The following is a 13,403-nucleotide window of genomic DNA, read 5'->3' as shown; positions in this document are numbered from 1 at the left end:
CTTCACTTTCTGCCATAGGAGGGGCATCATCTACATATCTGAGGTTGTTGATATTTCTCCTGGCAATCTTGATTCCAACTGGTGATTCATCCAGCCTTGCATTTCATGTGATAAACTCTGAATAAAAGTTAAATAAGCATGGTGACAATATACAGCCTTGACATACTCCTTTCCCAATTTTGAACCAGCTCACTGTTCCATGTCCTGTTCTAACTGTTGATTCTTGACCTGCATACAGGTTTCTCAGGAGACAGGTAAGGTGATCGAGTATTCCCATCCCTTTAAGAGTTTTCCACCGTGTACTGTGATCCACACAGTCAAAGGGTTTAGTGTAGTCAATGAAGTAGATGTTTTTCTGAAATTCCCTTGCTTTTTCTATGATCTAACAGATGTTGGCAATGAGATCTCTGGTTCCTTTGCCTTTTTAAAATCCAGCTTGTACAGCTGGAAGTTCTCCATTCACATACTGCTGAAACTTAGATTGAAGGATTTTGAGCATTACTTTGCTAGCAAGTGAACTGAGCCCAATTGTATAGTAGAGTAGTTTGAGCATTCTTTGGCATTGCCTTTCTTTGGGATTGGAATGAAAACTGACCTTTTCCAGTCCTCCAATCACTGCTAAATTTTCCAAATTTGCTGGCATATAGAGTGTAGCACTTTAACAGCATCATCTTTTAAGATTTGAAATAGCTCAGCTGGAATTCTATCATCTCCACTAGCTTTGTTCATAGTGATGGTACTTACATCCCACTTGACTTCACACTCCAGGATGTCTGTCTCTAGGTGAGTGACCACACCATTGTGGTTATCTGGGTCATTAAGACCTTTTTGGTATAGTTCTTCTCTGTATTCTTGCCACCTCTGCTTCTGTTAGGTCCATAGTGTTTCTGTCCTTTATTGTATCCATCTTTGCATGAAATGTTCCCTTGGTATCTCTGATTTTCTTGAAGAGATCCCAAGTCTCTCCCATTCTGTTGTTTCCCTCTGTTTCTTTGCATTGTTCACTTAAGAAGGCTTTCTCATCTCTCCCTGCCCTTCCTTGGAACTCTGCTTCAGATGGGTATATTTTTCCCTTTGTCCTTTACTGGAGTGATATGGCTCATGACTTTATTGACTTACATAAGCCCCTTTGCAATGGTAAAGCTGATGAAGGGGATGACCTTATAAGCAGGTAAGCAAGTAAGCACTCATATGTGGTTACAAACAACAGTCACTAGCAATGAACTATATCTCAGTTTAGGCACTGAGCTTAAACACTGTCCCTATTTAAAAAAAAAAAAAACACTTAAAAAAAATCATTATTTGCTAATTCCAGCTTAACCCTTGCTTACCTATCACTGGTGCCTTTCTGCTCTGGGACAGGCTATTCCCTACCTCTGGATGGACAAATCCTGTGTCTTTCATTCAGGACTTGGTTAAATGCACCTCTTTCGCAAGGCCTTCCCTAGGTCCCATATGGAAAGAGTCTTTCCCTCCTTCAAATTCCTACAGTACTTTATCCATACCTCCTTTCCAGCCTTTTCACCTACACATCTATCTGTGAACACACCTCATGTATATATGTTCCTACTCTATGTGGGAAAGACCCTTGTGAATGTAATCCCTTTCTGATTCATACTTGTATTCCTCCAAAGATGGATCAGAAATGGACCACTTTTCAAAGAGTAGGATTCCATTAAAATCTATCAAAAAGATGACATTGTCTTTTTACCTGTGTTAACAATCTGGCCTCCCCAAGCAGCTTGCTAATTCATCAACAGCAAGAGAAATGCCAGAATTTGCTCCAGATCTGGGTATAAAGATGGTGCTTAATAATTACATGTTATTTGGGTAGAAAAGGATTGGCCATTTGGGATTAGCAGATGCAAAGTATTGTATATAGGATAGATAATCAATAAGTCCTACTGTATAGCACAGGGAACTATATCCAATATCCTTTGATAAATCATAATGGAAAAGAATATCGAAAGAATACATGTATATATACATACATATACATATGTATATGGACTTCGCAGGTGATGCTAGTGGTGAAGAACACTCCTGCCAGTGCAGGAGACATAGGAAACATGGGTTCACTCTTTGGGTTGGGAAGATCCCCTAGAGGAGGGCATAGCAACTCACTGCAGTATTCTTGCCTGGAGAATGCCATGGACAGAGGAGCCTGGCGGGCTACAGTCCATTGGGCTGCAAAGAGTCAAACACAACTGAAGCAACTTGGCATGCACAGATGCGTAAGTGTGTGTGTGTGTGTGTGTGTGTATCTGAATCTCTTTGCTGTATAGCAGAAATTAAACATTGTAAATCAACTGTATTTCAATACAATTTTAAAAATAAAAACGTAAATAAATAAGCATCACCTTAACCTCAATTGCTGTGGTCCTGAGAAAGGGACCGAGGGATACCGAGAGAAGATGGGCTATTCAGGTCCTCCTTTACTCTTTGCTCCACTTTACCAAACTCTGGAGCTTCAGGATAACTGAACTAGTCACTGGGGACATTTCCTAAGTCGTTTGGTCTGTTGAGGGCCCGCATCATCCGGCTCACCTTACCATACACTGAACATCAGCCTAAGCTGGCAGTAGCTCCCTCAGCATCCACTGGTCTCCTAAGCCAGACTCAACTTCCGTTTAGTTTTGGCAAGTCATTCAGTACATGTATTTGTTGGCAAATTAGAGCATTTCTTTCACTATAATTACTAGATAACCCTCCCTGTTTCACCCCTCTGAATTTTTTATTTTCTGGAAATTGATGTTGGCCCAAGAAGTGGAAAGAAAACATTATTTACTCAGGCTGTTGCCTGGTTTGGAATTCCAAGGAATCTCCCTAAATTTCAGAAGAATCATAGAATTGTTGAGGTGAACTAGAAGTACCTCCAGGATAAACTGGCACCTAAACACCAACTTGCATATCTGAATTTTCTGCACTTCCAAATTTCTCAGTGTGTCCAGCCAAGCCTAACATGGTATGTCATCTCTGCCTTTCCATCTCCCTGTAAACACTAGCTCTCCTCTGGAAGGCAAAAGAAACATCAGGGCGCAGAGCTAAGAGTCCTTTTTCTCTCTGTCATGTGTGGAGGTGGGAGGCACCCTGGCTCCCCTCTGGGTATCCGTAGGTGCTTACTTGTTCTCTCACAGAAATATACGCTCTGGGTGAGGTTGCTGGAATGACAGTCACAGCTCTGGAGTGATCCTGCCTTGAGAAGGGAGCAAATCTGGGGATCGAGGCACTGGGGAGGAAACCAGGAGTAGCTGTCTTCACAGGCACAGCGCAGGACCCCGTTCTGGTAGCTACAGTCTGCAGGAAAAACAGAGCTTGGTCTTACCAGGCCTTTTTCATAAAGTGGCTCTAGCTGAGTTCTCATCCTTGGCTTTGACACAGAATCTGAATCAAAAGCTAGAGGTATCTCTCTCCAAAAGCTAGAAGAATGAAACCAAAATGGAAACAAGCATATTTAAAGTTAAGGAAACATCCTGCTCAATAGATACTAAGGTTGGATCAGAAATCCAGCAAACAATCAAATATCTTGGAAAGTGAAAGTGTTAGCCTCTCAGTCATATCTGACTCTTCTCGACCCCATAGACTGTAGCCCGCAGGTTCCTCTGTCCATGGAATTCTCCATGCAAGAGTACTAGAGTGAGTAGCTGTTCCCTTCCCCAGGGGATCTTCTCAACCCAGGGATCAAACCCAGGTCTCCCACATTTCAGACAGATTCTTTACCATTTGAGCCACTAGCATCCAAAAGAAGGATGTATGTTCCATTGATACCCTTTGAATGCAGAAAGAAGCAGAAGAAGGTTTGTCAACCTGAGAGTTATTTGAAGGATTCTAGAAGGTATTTGTCCACTGTCTTATTGGAGGCTCTCATCAGCCTAGCATCAGTCCCCCAAAGTCCCTGTTAGCCTTATGGCAAAGACAGAGAGACCTTTCTGTTGAAAGTCATAAGGAAAAATTCTATTAACCAATCCTGTATGTTTCTATTTGACCTAAATTCCCAGCAACAATCTTTCTGTTTTAACAGACCAAAAAAAAAAAAAAAAAAACAACCTGGGGCAAAGTTACCAGACACTGTTGTGAAATTACACACAACTGTGCCCAGTAAGTGGCTCTCTTACTTGATCGTGCATCAGAATCTTCTGGGAGGGGTCTCATTCCAAAGTTTATGAGGCAATGTCTGGGGTTTGCATTTTTTTTTGCATTCCCTGTTGCTGCTGCTGCTACCGCCAGTCTGGATACCACACCCTGAGAACTCTTGTTTTAGATAAATTTCTTAATTTCTCCTAACCCCCCCTGTGGTGGTTGTTAGTGAGGCTTCCCAGGTGGCTCAGTGGTAAAGAATCCTCCTGCCAAGCAGGAGATGCGAGTTCCATCCCTGGGCTGGGAAGATCCCCTGGAGAAGGAAATGGCAACCCACTCCAGTATTCTTGCCTGGAGAATTCCATGGACAGAGGAGCCTGGCAGGCTACATCCACGGGGTCACACAGAGTTGGACACAACTTAGCAACTAAACAACAGCAACAACATTCTTTTCAGCCATAGTTATTGTGGGGGTGACGGATTCCACAGGATAGCCTAAGCTCTACCCGACTCAGGCATCATATTCCCCATTTCTACTCCCAGTCAACAGAGATGGACTCACACGTGGTGGCCTTTGCTCTGATTATATTCACTGGCTCAGGTAAGAAAAATAAGGGAGGCGCCCACGACTTCAGAAATTCCTTCAGCTCTCTTTTCTTCTTGGAATTTCCATAGTGCACCTGAAGGAGCAGCTCGTATTCCTGGATTGAGCCTAGAAAGAAGAGAGACAGTCAGAGGCATCCTTTCTCGGGCTGGGAGGGAGACACTGCCGAGCAAGTGAGGGCAGAAGAGAGGTCAGGTTCAGCGTGGGGCTCATGGGCGCTGCTTGGTATTCACTTCCGCTCATCCAGTCATGGACTGAAAATAAACCTCCAGAGTAAAGCATGCAGACCACCCACACAGGCCCAAGACACATCTCTTCTCTGACTTCTGCCAGACTAGGTGCTCCGTGCTCTCCAATCCAGCTCAGCTCTGACGTCCTGATTCTCCCTGCTTCTCAGGTCACATCCAGAGTCAAGCTTCAGGGTCAAGACTGAAGGGAAAAGAGGTGAGGAAGTCTTAATCACTCTCCCCTCTTGCTCCCTCAGTTCTGGTCTTCTGAAAGCATCTCTGATACTAAACCCCCTGTTTGGACCTCTCTGGTGGTCCAGTGATTAAGACTTTGCTTTCCAGTCCAGGAGGTGTGGTTTCAATCCCTGGTCAGGGAGCTGAGAACCCACATGACTTCAGGCCAGAAAACCAAAAAAAAAAAAAAAAAAGAAGAAGCAATAATATGTATACCTATGGCTGACTCATGTTGCTGTTTCACAGAAACCAACACAATTCTGTAAAGTAGTTATCCTTCAATTAATAAAAATAAATTTGAAATTAAATAAAAAAGTAATATTGCAAATTCAATAAAGACTTTAAAAATGATCCTGCCAGAAAAATCTTTAAAAAATAAATAAATAAATAAAACCCCCAGTCCCCTCTTTCCTCTCCAAAGAGCCTTCCTCTCTCATGCACAAATGTTCCACTAGTTAGCTGAGTTTGATACTGAGATGAAATGCAAAAGTAAAAACCAAAGCAAACCTTACTTGAACCTTAACACACTCTCACCTCCACCTTATCGTTTCTGAGCAGCACTTCTCGTTTCCTTAAGGAGAGGCCATTAGGTGCTTTAGGCTGGGAGAGAAGAGGAACCCCACCCAGAATTTACTTAGACACATTCACATGAAATTTGGTATCAAATTCCATGGGGGTCTTAATAGCCTCCCAAGGTCCTCTGTGGACCCCAGACTGAGAATGTCAAGGACTTCAGAGACAAAGAGGCAAAAGGTGAATATCTTTCCCCCCCCCCCCCGAGTCTCCTTTCATTGCCATTGACGAAGAAACCTCTAAGAATCCCTTAGATTTCTCAGGACACCACCGTGCTTTCAACGGGCACAGATGAGATGGGGAGGGCACCTATGAAACTGTCTCATTTCTTAGGGGTCCTGGGGAGTTGGAAGATTTATAGGGAAGAAAAGCAGCTGAATCAATCCCTAGGTGAGGAGGGCATGACAACCCACTCCAGTATTCTTGCCTGGAGAATCCCATGGACAGAGGAGCCTGGTGGGCTATGCTCCACAGGATGGCAAAGAGTGGGACATGACTGAAGTGACTGAACACACACACAGGACGATCCCTAGGCTTCTTGGAAGGAAATCCAGAAGCTGCAGCCTGTCCCGGGACATGAACAGGAGACTCCTGTCTGTCATGGTTGCCACCTACTCACCTCTCCCCCACCTCCTTCAGGCCGGAAACTCTATCCCAGCCTTGGGAATTACCCCCGGTGATGAGGGCTAAGGAGATATCCACTCCCATGGCTCAGACAGGTGAGAGGTGGGGCACTGGGGAAAGGCTGACCCTGGTCACACTGTCAGGGGTTAATGTTTCTTGTTCTGGAACCAGACTGACTGGGCTTGAATCAAGCCTCCACCCGCCCCCGCCCCTCCCTGGGCTCTGTCAGTTTCACACTCTGTAAAATAGAGATGGTGATTGAACCTAGCTGGTAGGCTCCATGGGGGAATTTAAGTCATCTAACACACCTAAAATAGTGCCTGGCATTTGTAGCAGTTCAGTGAGTCCTTGTGCATTTTCCATTCTGTGGCATTCCAAATTGAAATTCTGATTTCATTTTCCCAAAGAATTGTGGCCTTGCTACAATGTGGGAAGGTCTATGGCCCTGTGCGAGAAGGAAATGGCAACCCACTCCAGTATTCTTGCCTGGAGAATCCCATGGACGGAGGAGCATGATAGGCTACAGTCCATGGGGCTGCAAAGATTCGGACACGACTCAGCGACTTCACTTTATGGCCCTGTAAGTATATTGTCAGATGGCAAATTTACTATCATCATTCAGTCGCTAAATTGTGTCCGACTCTTGGGACCCCATGGACTGTAGCCTGCCAGGCTCTTCTGTCCATGGGATTCTCCAGGCAAGAATACGGGAGTGGGTTGCCATTTCCTTCTCCAAGGGATCTTCCCAACTCAGGAATCAAACCCGGGTCTCCTGCACTGCAGGCAGATTCTTTACCGACTGAGCTATGAGGGAGGCCCAGATGGATTGGGGAGGAAGATTCACTGAACCATAACAAAGCTTTAGTGGTCTGACCCACGAATCTAACAACCATTGGTGTGTATTGTTTCCATGGGGAAATATACTCAATGCTTGAGACATCACACTTACAAATCAAATTTCAGACCACAACTCATTTCTAGACTGAAGTCTGTGCCTTTAATTACATTGTTGGGATCAAGATGAGGAAGGAAAGGAAGAATAAGGGCAGCTACTGGCTGGGCACAGGGTAGGATACTATGCCTCTATTATATTATTTCATCCTCACAAGGAATTACTATTATTATCATTCTACAGATTTGAGGTATATAATGACATGCCCAAGATCATACAACCCATCAGAAGCACTCCTAGGACTTAAACCCTGCTCTCCAGGCTCCAGTGACTCAGAGGGTAAAGAATCTGACTGCAGTGCAGGAAGCCTGGGTTTGATCCCCGGGTCAGGAAGAACCCCTGGAGAAGGGAATGGCTATCCATTCCAGTATTCTTGCCTGCAGAATTCCATGGACAGAGGAGCCTGGCAGGCTACAGTCCTTGGGTCTAAAAGAGTCAGACATGACTGAGTGACTAACGTCTTGACTTTCACTCCTGGCTCCAGTGTGTGCTTCCAGGGTATGTAAGAGTCTTACCTAGAGGCTTTTGCTTATTCACATTGAGTTCTTGTTTTGTTTTGATGCCTTCATCCCTCTGTTAAAAAGAAAAAGAATTACAACAAGGGTTTGTCATGTTGTATTTCATAGAGCCTTGTTGGATTTCCCAGATAAATTAAAATTATGTATTTAAAACCTAGCGAGATGGTGAGTGAGACATCTTTTGAGCACAGATCTGAAGGAGGTGGGAAAGTGAGGATCTCCGAGAAAGAATTTTCCAAGAGGAGGGAACAGCACATGCAAAGGCCACGGGATAAGAACATGCCTGGCATGTGAAGGCCAGAGTAGCTATGTGGTGTGGGGGAGGGGCAGGAAATGAGGTCAGAGACTATCTCTGGGGAGGCAGGTCCTGTAGAACTTTCTGGGCTGTGGCAAGGGCTGTGCAGGACAGGGAACTATACTCGATGTGTTATAATCACCTATAATGGAAAAGATTCTGAAAAAGAATACATATGTGTATATATTGGGCTTTCCTGGTGCCTTAGTGGTAAAGAATCTGCCTGCAATGCAAGAGACATGGGTTCAATCCCTGGATTGGGAAGAACTCTTGCAGAAGGAAATGGCAACCCACTCCAGTATTCTTGCCTGGGAAATCCCATAGACAGAGGAGCCTGGTGGGCTACAGTCTATTGGGTCGCAAAAGAGTTGGAGATAACTTAGCAACTAAACAACCCAATCACTTTGCTGTATACCTGAATCTAACACAACGTTATTGACATTTCTCCTGGCAATCTTGATTCCAGCTTGTGTTTCTTCCAGTCCAGCCTTTCTCATGATGTATTCTGCATATAAGTTAAATAAGCAGGGTGACAATATACAGCCTTGATGTACTTCTTTTCCTATTTGGAACCAGTCTGTTGTTCCAGGTCCAGTTCTAACTGTTGCTTCCTGACCTGCATACAGATTTCTCAAGAGGCAGGTCAGGTGGTCTGCTATTCCCATCTCTTTCAGAATTTTCCGCAGTTTATTGTGATCCACACAGTCAAAGGCTTTGGCATAGTCAGTAAAGATGACACCACCCTTATGGCAGAAAGCAAAGAGGAACTAAAAAGCCTCTTGATGAAAGTGAAAGAGGAGAGTGAAAAAGTCGGCTTAAAGCTCAACATTCAGAAAATGAAGATCATGGCATCCGGTCCCATCATTTCATGGCAAATAGATGGGGAAACAGTGGAAACAGTGTCACACTTCATTTTTTGGGGCTCCAGAATCACTGCAGATGGTGACTGCAGCTATGAAATTAAAAAAAGCTTACTCCTTGGAAGAAAAGTTAGGACCAACCTAGATAGCATATTCAAAAGCAGAGACATTACTTTGCCGACTAAGGTCCATCTAGTCAAGGCTATGGTTTTTCCTGTGGTCATGTATGGATGTGAGAGTCGGACTGTGAAGAAATGTGGTGCTGGGGAAGACTCTTGAGAGTCCCTTGGACTGCAAGGAGATCCAACCAGTCCATTCTGAAGGAGATCAGTCCTGGGATTTCTTTGGAAGGACTGATGCAAAAGCTGAAACTCCAGTACTTTGGCCACCTCACGCGAAGAGTTGACTCACTGGAAAGACTCTGATGCTGGGAGGGCAGGAGGAGAAGGGGATGACAGAGGATGAGATGGCTGGATGGCATCACTGACTTGATGGACGTGAGTCTGAGTGAACTCTGGGAGTTGGTGATGGAGAGGGAGGCCTGGCGTGCTGTGATTCATGGGGTCGCAAAGAGTTGGACATGACTGAGCGACTGAACTGAACTGAACACAACGTTGTAAATTAACTATGTTAGCTAAACTAAAATACGTAAGTTATTACTTCAATTTAAAAAAATGGGAACTTCCTGGTAGTCCAGCAGTTACAAAGCCATCTTCTAATGTGGGGAACACAGGTTCCATCCCTGCTTAAAGAGTTAAGATCCTGCCTGCAGCACAGCAGCTAAGCCTGTGAGCTGGCAATTAAAACCTGACATGGCCAAATAAGTAAATTTTAAAAATAGACAACTTTTTATTTTAAAAATGACTATTGGAAAAAAAAAAGAAAGTGAGACTAGGTAGGGAAGAGTCCAAGGATTGCTAATGTTGATTAACATGGATTTATATGCTTTTTCTCCAACAAAGAGGTCATAGGAGGGGATATGCTGAGTTAGATGTGATCTCCAGGATGGCTTTGTCCAAGATGCTGGTTTTGCTGTCAAATCATCTAAGCTCCAGGAGATAAAATGACTCATCTAAGGCCACACAACTAAGGCAGGTAATGTTGAGACAAGAACCCAGCACTTCTGATTCCAAGTCTACGAAATTGTGTCATTTCAGTTGCCTAGAGAGTGATGGGAGCTCAAAGTGGCAGAAAGACAGAGAGAAAAACAGGACATACACCAACTCACCTCTAGGAAGCCACCTCGGCCCTCGGTGATCGTGAGGAAGAGGAATAGCCAGAGAGAAGAAAATCTCATCTTCTGCTGGCCCCTCCTGGTCCTGGACAGGACACAAACAGCTGGAGTCACAGTCTGTGACTAGAAGTGTGTGCCATGCAAGGATGAGACATGAAGACAAGTCATTCAAACCAAAATTTTAAAATGCATTGTTGGGGGTGGGAGTGGGGAGGGGAGAGTTCTTCTCTGGTTGTCCAGTAGCTAAGATTCCAAGCTCCCAATGCAGGGGCCCAGGTTGGGTCCCTGGTCAGGGAACTAGATCCCATATGCCACAGCTCAAAGATCCTCCATGCCACAGCTAAGACCTGGTGCAGCCAAGTAAAATAAAATGCCCAGGGGAGGAAACCGAAGTGGGTTCATCAGACACTCTGAGGGTTTGGTTACTTTTTTCACCAGAGACACCATCTCTTCTACTCTCACTATAGAACTAGTGAATTTTTCTCTTTACATACTTACTAGAAAATTTCTCTGGGGTTTCTTCTAAGTGATCAAATATTACTCAACACAGGGCTTCCCTGTTGGCTCAGATGGTGAAGAATATGACTGCAATTTGGGAAACTGGGTTTGATCCCTGGGTAGAGAAGATCCCCTGGAGAAGAGAATGGCTACCCACTCCAGTATTCTTGCATCGAGAATTCCATGGACAGAGGAGCCTGGCAGGCTATATATAGTCCATGTGTTTGGACACCCATGTGTGACTAACACTTTTACATGACTCAACACAGGCTATTTTAAAATCTTGACTTGCTTTACTTTGCAACTGAGTGCATTTAACATCCAGCCTTTTATATTTCACTGAGGTTTTCTTTTCATCTCAGTAAAGACAAACACTCAAATAACCAAAGACCCTAGAAACACTAATATTAAGATAGAATCAGAGTATTTTAGAATTTAAATAGTCATGAAGCAATCAAATTTCCTTCTTCATAGTTCATGCGGCTAGCAACAAATTGTCCTCCAGTTCATGGTTATCTCAGAATAAGTTAGACACAACTCAGCCCACAGTCATGGCCATAAAATGCCCTTTACAGCTCCACGGGAAAAGATGAAGAGCTATGAGTCCCCAGCATTGGAACCAGTGCCTGGATTCAGCACCACAGATCAGCCCAGCACTTACCTTCCTCTCTGGGTGCCCTTTAAACTTCATGCAAGCTTTGCCATCCCAACAGCACTGCCTTGTGCTTTGCTCTCTGATCCACATGAAAATAGAACAGTTGGGAGGGATGGAAGAGGAGGTTGGAGTTAGCAGTTGTAAGCTTTTATATAGATAATGGATAAGCTACAAAGTGGAGAAGGCAACGGCAGCCCACTCCAGTACTCTTGCCTGGAGGATCCCGTGGGCGGAGGAGCCCGGTGGGCTGCAGTCCACGGGGTCGCTAAGAGTCCGATATGACTGAGCGACTTCCCTTTCACTATTCACTTCATGCATTGGAGAAGGAAATGGCAGCCCACTGCAGTGTTCTTGCCTGGAGAATCCCGGGGACGGGGGAGCCTGGTGGGCTGCCGTCTATGGGGTTGCACTGAGTCGGACGCGACTGAGCGACTTCGCAGACTACAAAGTCCTGCCGTATAGCAGGGCTGTGCTGTGTGTGCTTGGCCACTCAGTCGTGTCCAACTCTGCGACCCCGTGGGCTGCAGCCCACCTGACTCCTCTGTCCACGGGGATTCTCCAGGCAAGAATACTGGAGTGGGTTGCCATGCCCTCCTCCAGGGGATCTTCCTAACCCAGGGATCAAGCCCAGGTCTCTTGCATTGCAGGCAGGTTCTTTAACCACCTGAGCTACCAGGGAAGTCCAAGAGTACTGGAGTGGGTAGCCTATCTCTTCTCCAGGGGATCTTTCCCACCCATGAATTAAGCGGGGGTCTCCTGCGTTGCATAGCACAGAGAGCTATATTCAATGTCCCGTGACAAAGCATAACTGAAAAGAATATAAGAGATAATGTGTATATGAGTATAATCCCCAAATCACCTTCTTTTCAGCAGAAATGAATACAACATTATAAATCAGCTACACTTCAGTTAAAAAAATTACAATTAAGGGACTTCCTTGGCTTCCCAGTGACCAAGACTTCACACTCCCAACAGAGGGGGCCCAGGGCTGGATCCCTGGTCAAGGAACTAAGATCCTGCATGTCACTACTAAAGATCCTGCATGCCACATTGAAAATCAAATTCTGCAACTAACACCCAATGCAGCCAAATAAATAAATAAATATTTCTTAAAATATTGATTAAATAAAGAAAAAAGACATTAAAGACAGTACAACTACTGCCACTAATATGGCCTATATGTTAGTAGAGAGTCTTTTTAGGGCTTTCTAGGGCAGCATGAAAAATAAGCCATGGGACACACACCCCTTTTGTATTTACCTGCTTCCCTTAGTGAATGGGGCTCACATGCCCCCATCCCCTGCCTGCCAAGACTCCCGCTAAATAGACTGCTTTAACTTTCTTTGGGCAGCAGTCCAGACTCCGGATCATTTTCTCCATCTTGCTTCCCAAAACCTACCTGCTCTGAGTCCTGGTCCCTCTGACTCGTGCTTTTTGCTTTCTGAAAGTGATAGGTTTTTGTCTCTGGGGTGTTTGTTTTTTCAGATATACACTATGCATATACACCATCAGGCATAAAATAGACAGCTAGTAGGAAGCTGTTGTGTAGCACACGGAGCTCAACCTGGTGCTCTGTGATGACCTGGAGGGGTGGATGGAGGGGATGAGAGAGAGGCTCAAGAGGAAGGATATATGTGTGTGTGTGTGTGTGTGTGTGTATGTATATAACTGATTCATGTTGTTGTATAGCAGAAACTAATACAACACTGTAAAGCAATTATATTCCAATAATAAATTTTTAATTTAATTTGTAATACATATATAAAATTAAATTTTAATTAAAAATCAAATTTTAAAAAATTTAAAAATTGACTCCATAAAAATGGACATATTTTATAACATGAGTACATGGATATGGGGGCTTCCCAGGTGGAACTAGTGGTAAAGAACCTGCCTGCCAATGCAGGAGACGTAAGAGACGTGGGTTCAGTCCCTGGGTCAGGAATATCCCCTGGAGGATGGCATGGCAACCCATGCCAGTATTCTTGCCTGGAGAATCCACGGACGGAGGAGCCTGGCGGGCTATGACCCGTAGGCTTGCACAGAGTCGGA

The 13,403-nt window shown here is 44.6% G+C and overlaps 1 protein-coding gene across 4 annotated transcripts in view; it reads right to left on the bottom strand.

The window, feature by feature from the left end:
* ADGRF1 (adhesion G protein-coupled receptor F1) overlaps positions 1-13,403 on the bottom strand; it is a 47,516-nt gene that overhangs the window by 20,114 nt on the left and 13,999 nt on the right. For 3 of the 4 annotated variants that reach the window (XM_013973941.2, XM_018039268.1, XM_018039269.1), the window contains 5 exons: positions 11,358-11,430; positions 10,193-10,321; positions 7,807-7,864; positions 4,640-4,789; positions 3,124-3,297 (listed from right to left, as the gene is read on the bottom strand). In XM_013973941.2, the coding sequence (XP_013829395.2) occupies positions 3,124-3,297; positions 4,640-4,789; positions 7,807-7,864; positions 10,193-10,321; positions 11,358-11,387 (541 nt within the window). In that variant the 5' untranslated portion in view covers positions 11,388-11,430. Of the gene's footprint in view, positions 1-3,123; positions 3,298-4,639; positions 4,790-7,806; positions 7,865-10,192; positions 10,322-11,357; positions 11,435-13,403 lie in introns of those variants that run through there. The other variant, XM_018039270.1, reaches the window with a different exon arrangement.

Source organism: Capra hircus, chromosome 23, assembly GCF_001704415.2.
Source record: "Capra hircus breed San Clemente chromosome 23, ASM170441v1, whole genome shotgun sequence".
Classification (NCBI taxonomy): Eukaryota; Metazoa; Chordata; class Mammalia; order Artiodactyla; family Bovidae; genus Capra; species Capra hircus.
The sequence above is the reverse complement of the archived record's forward strand: the minus strand, read 5'-3'. Positions and strand labels throughout refer to the sequence as shown.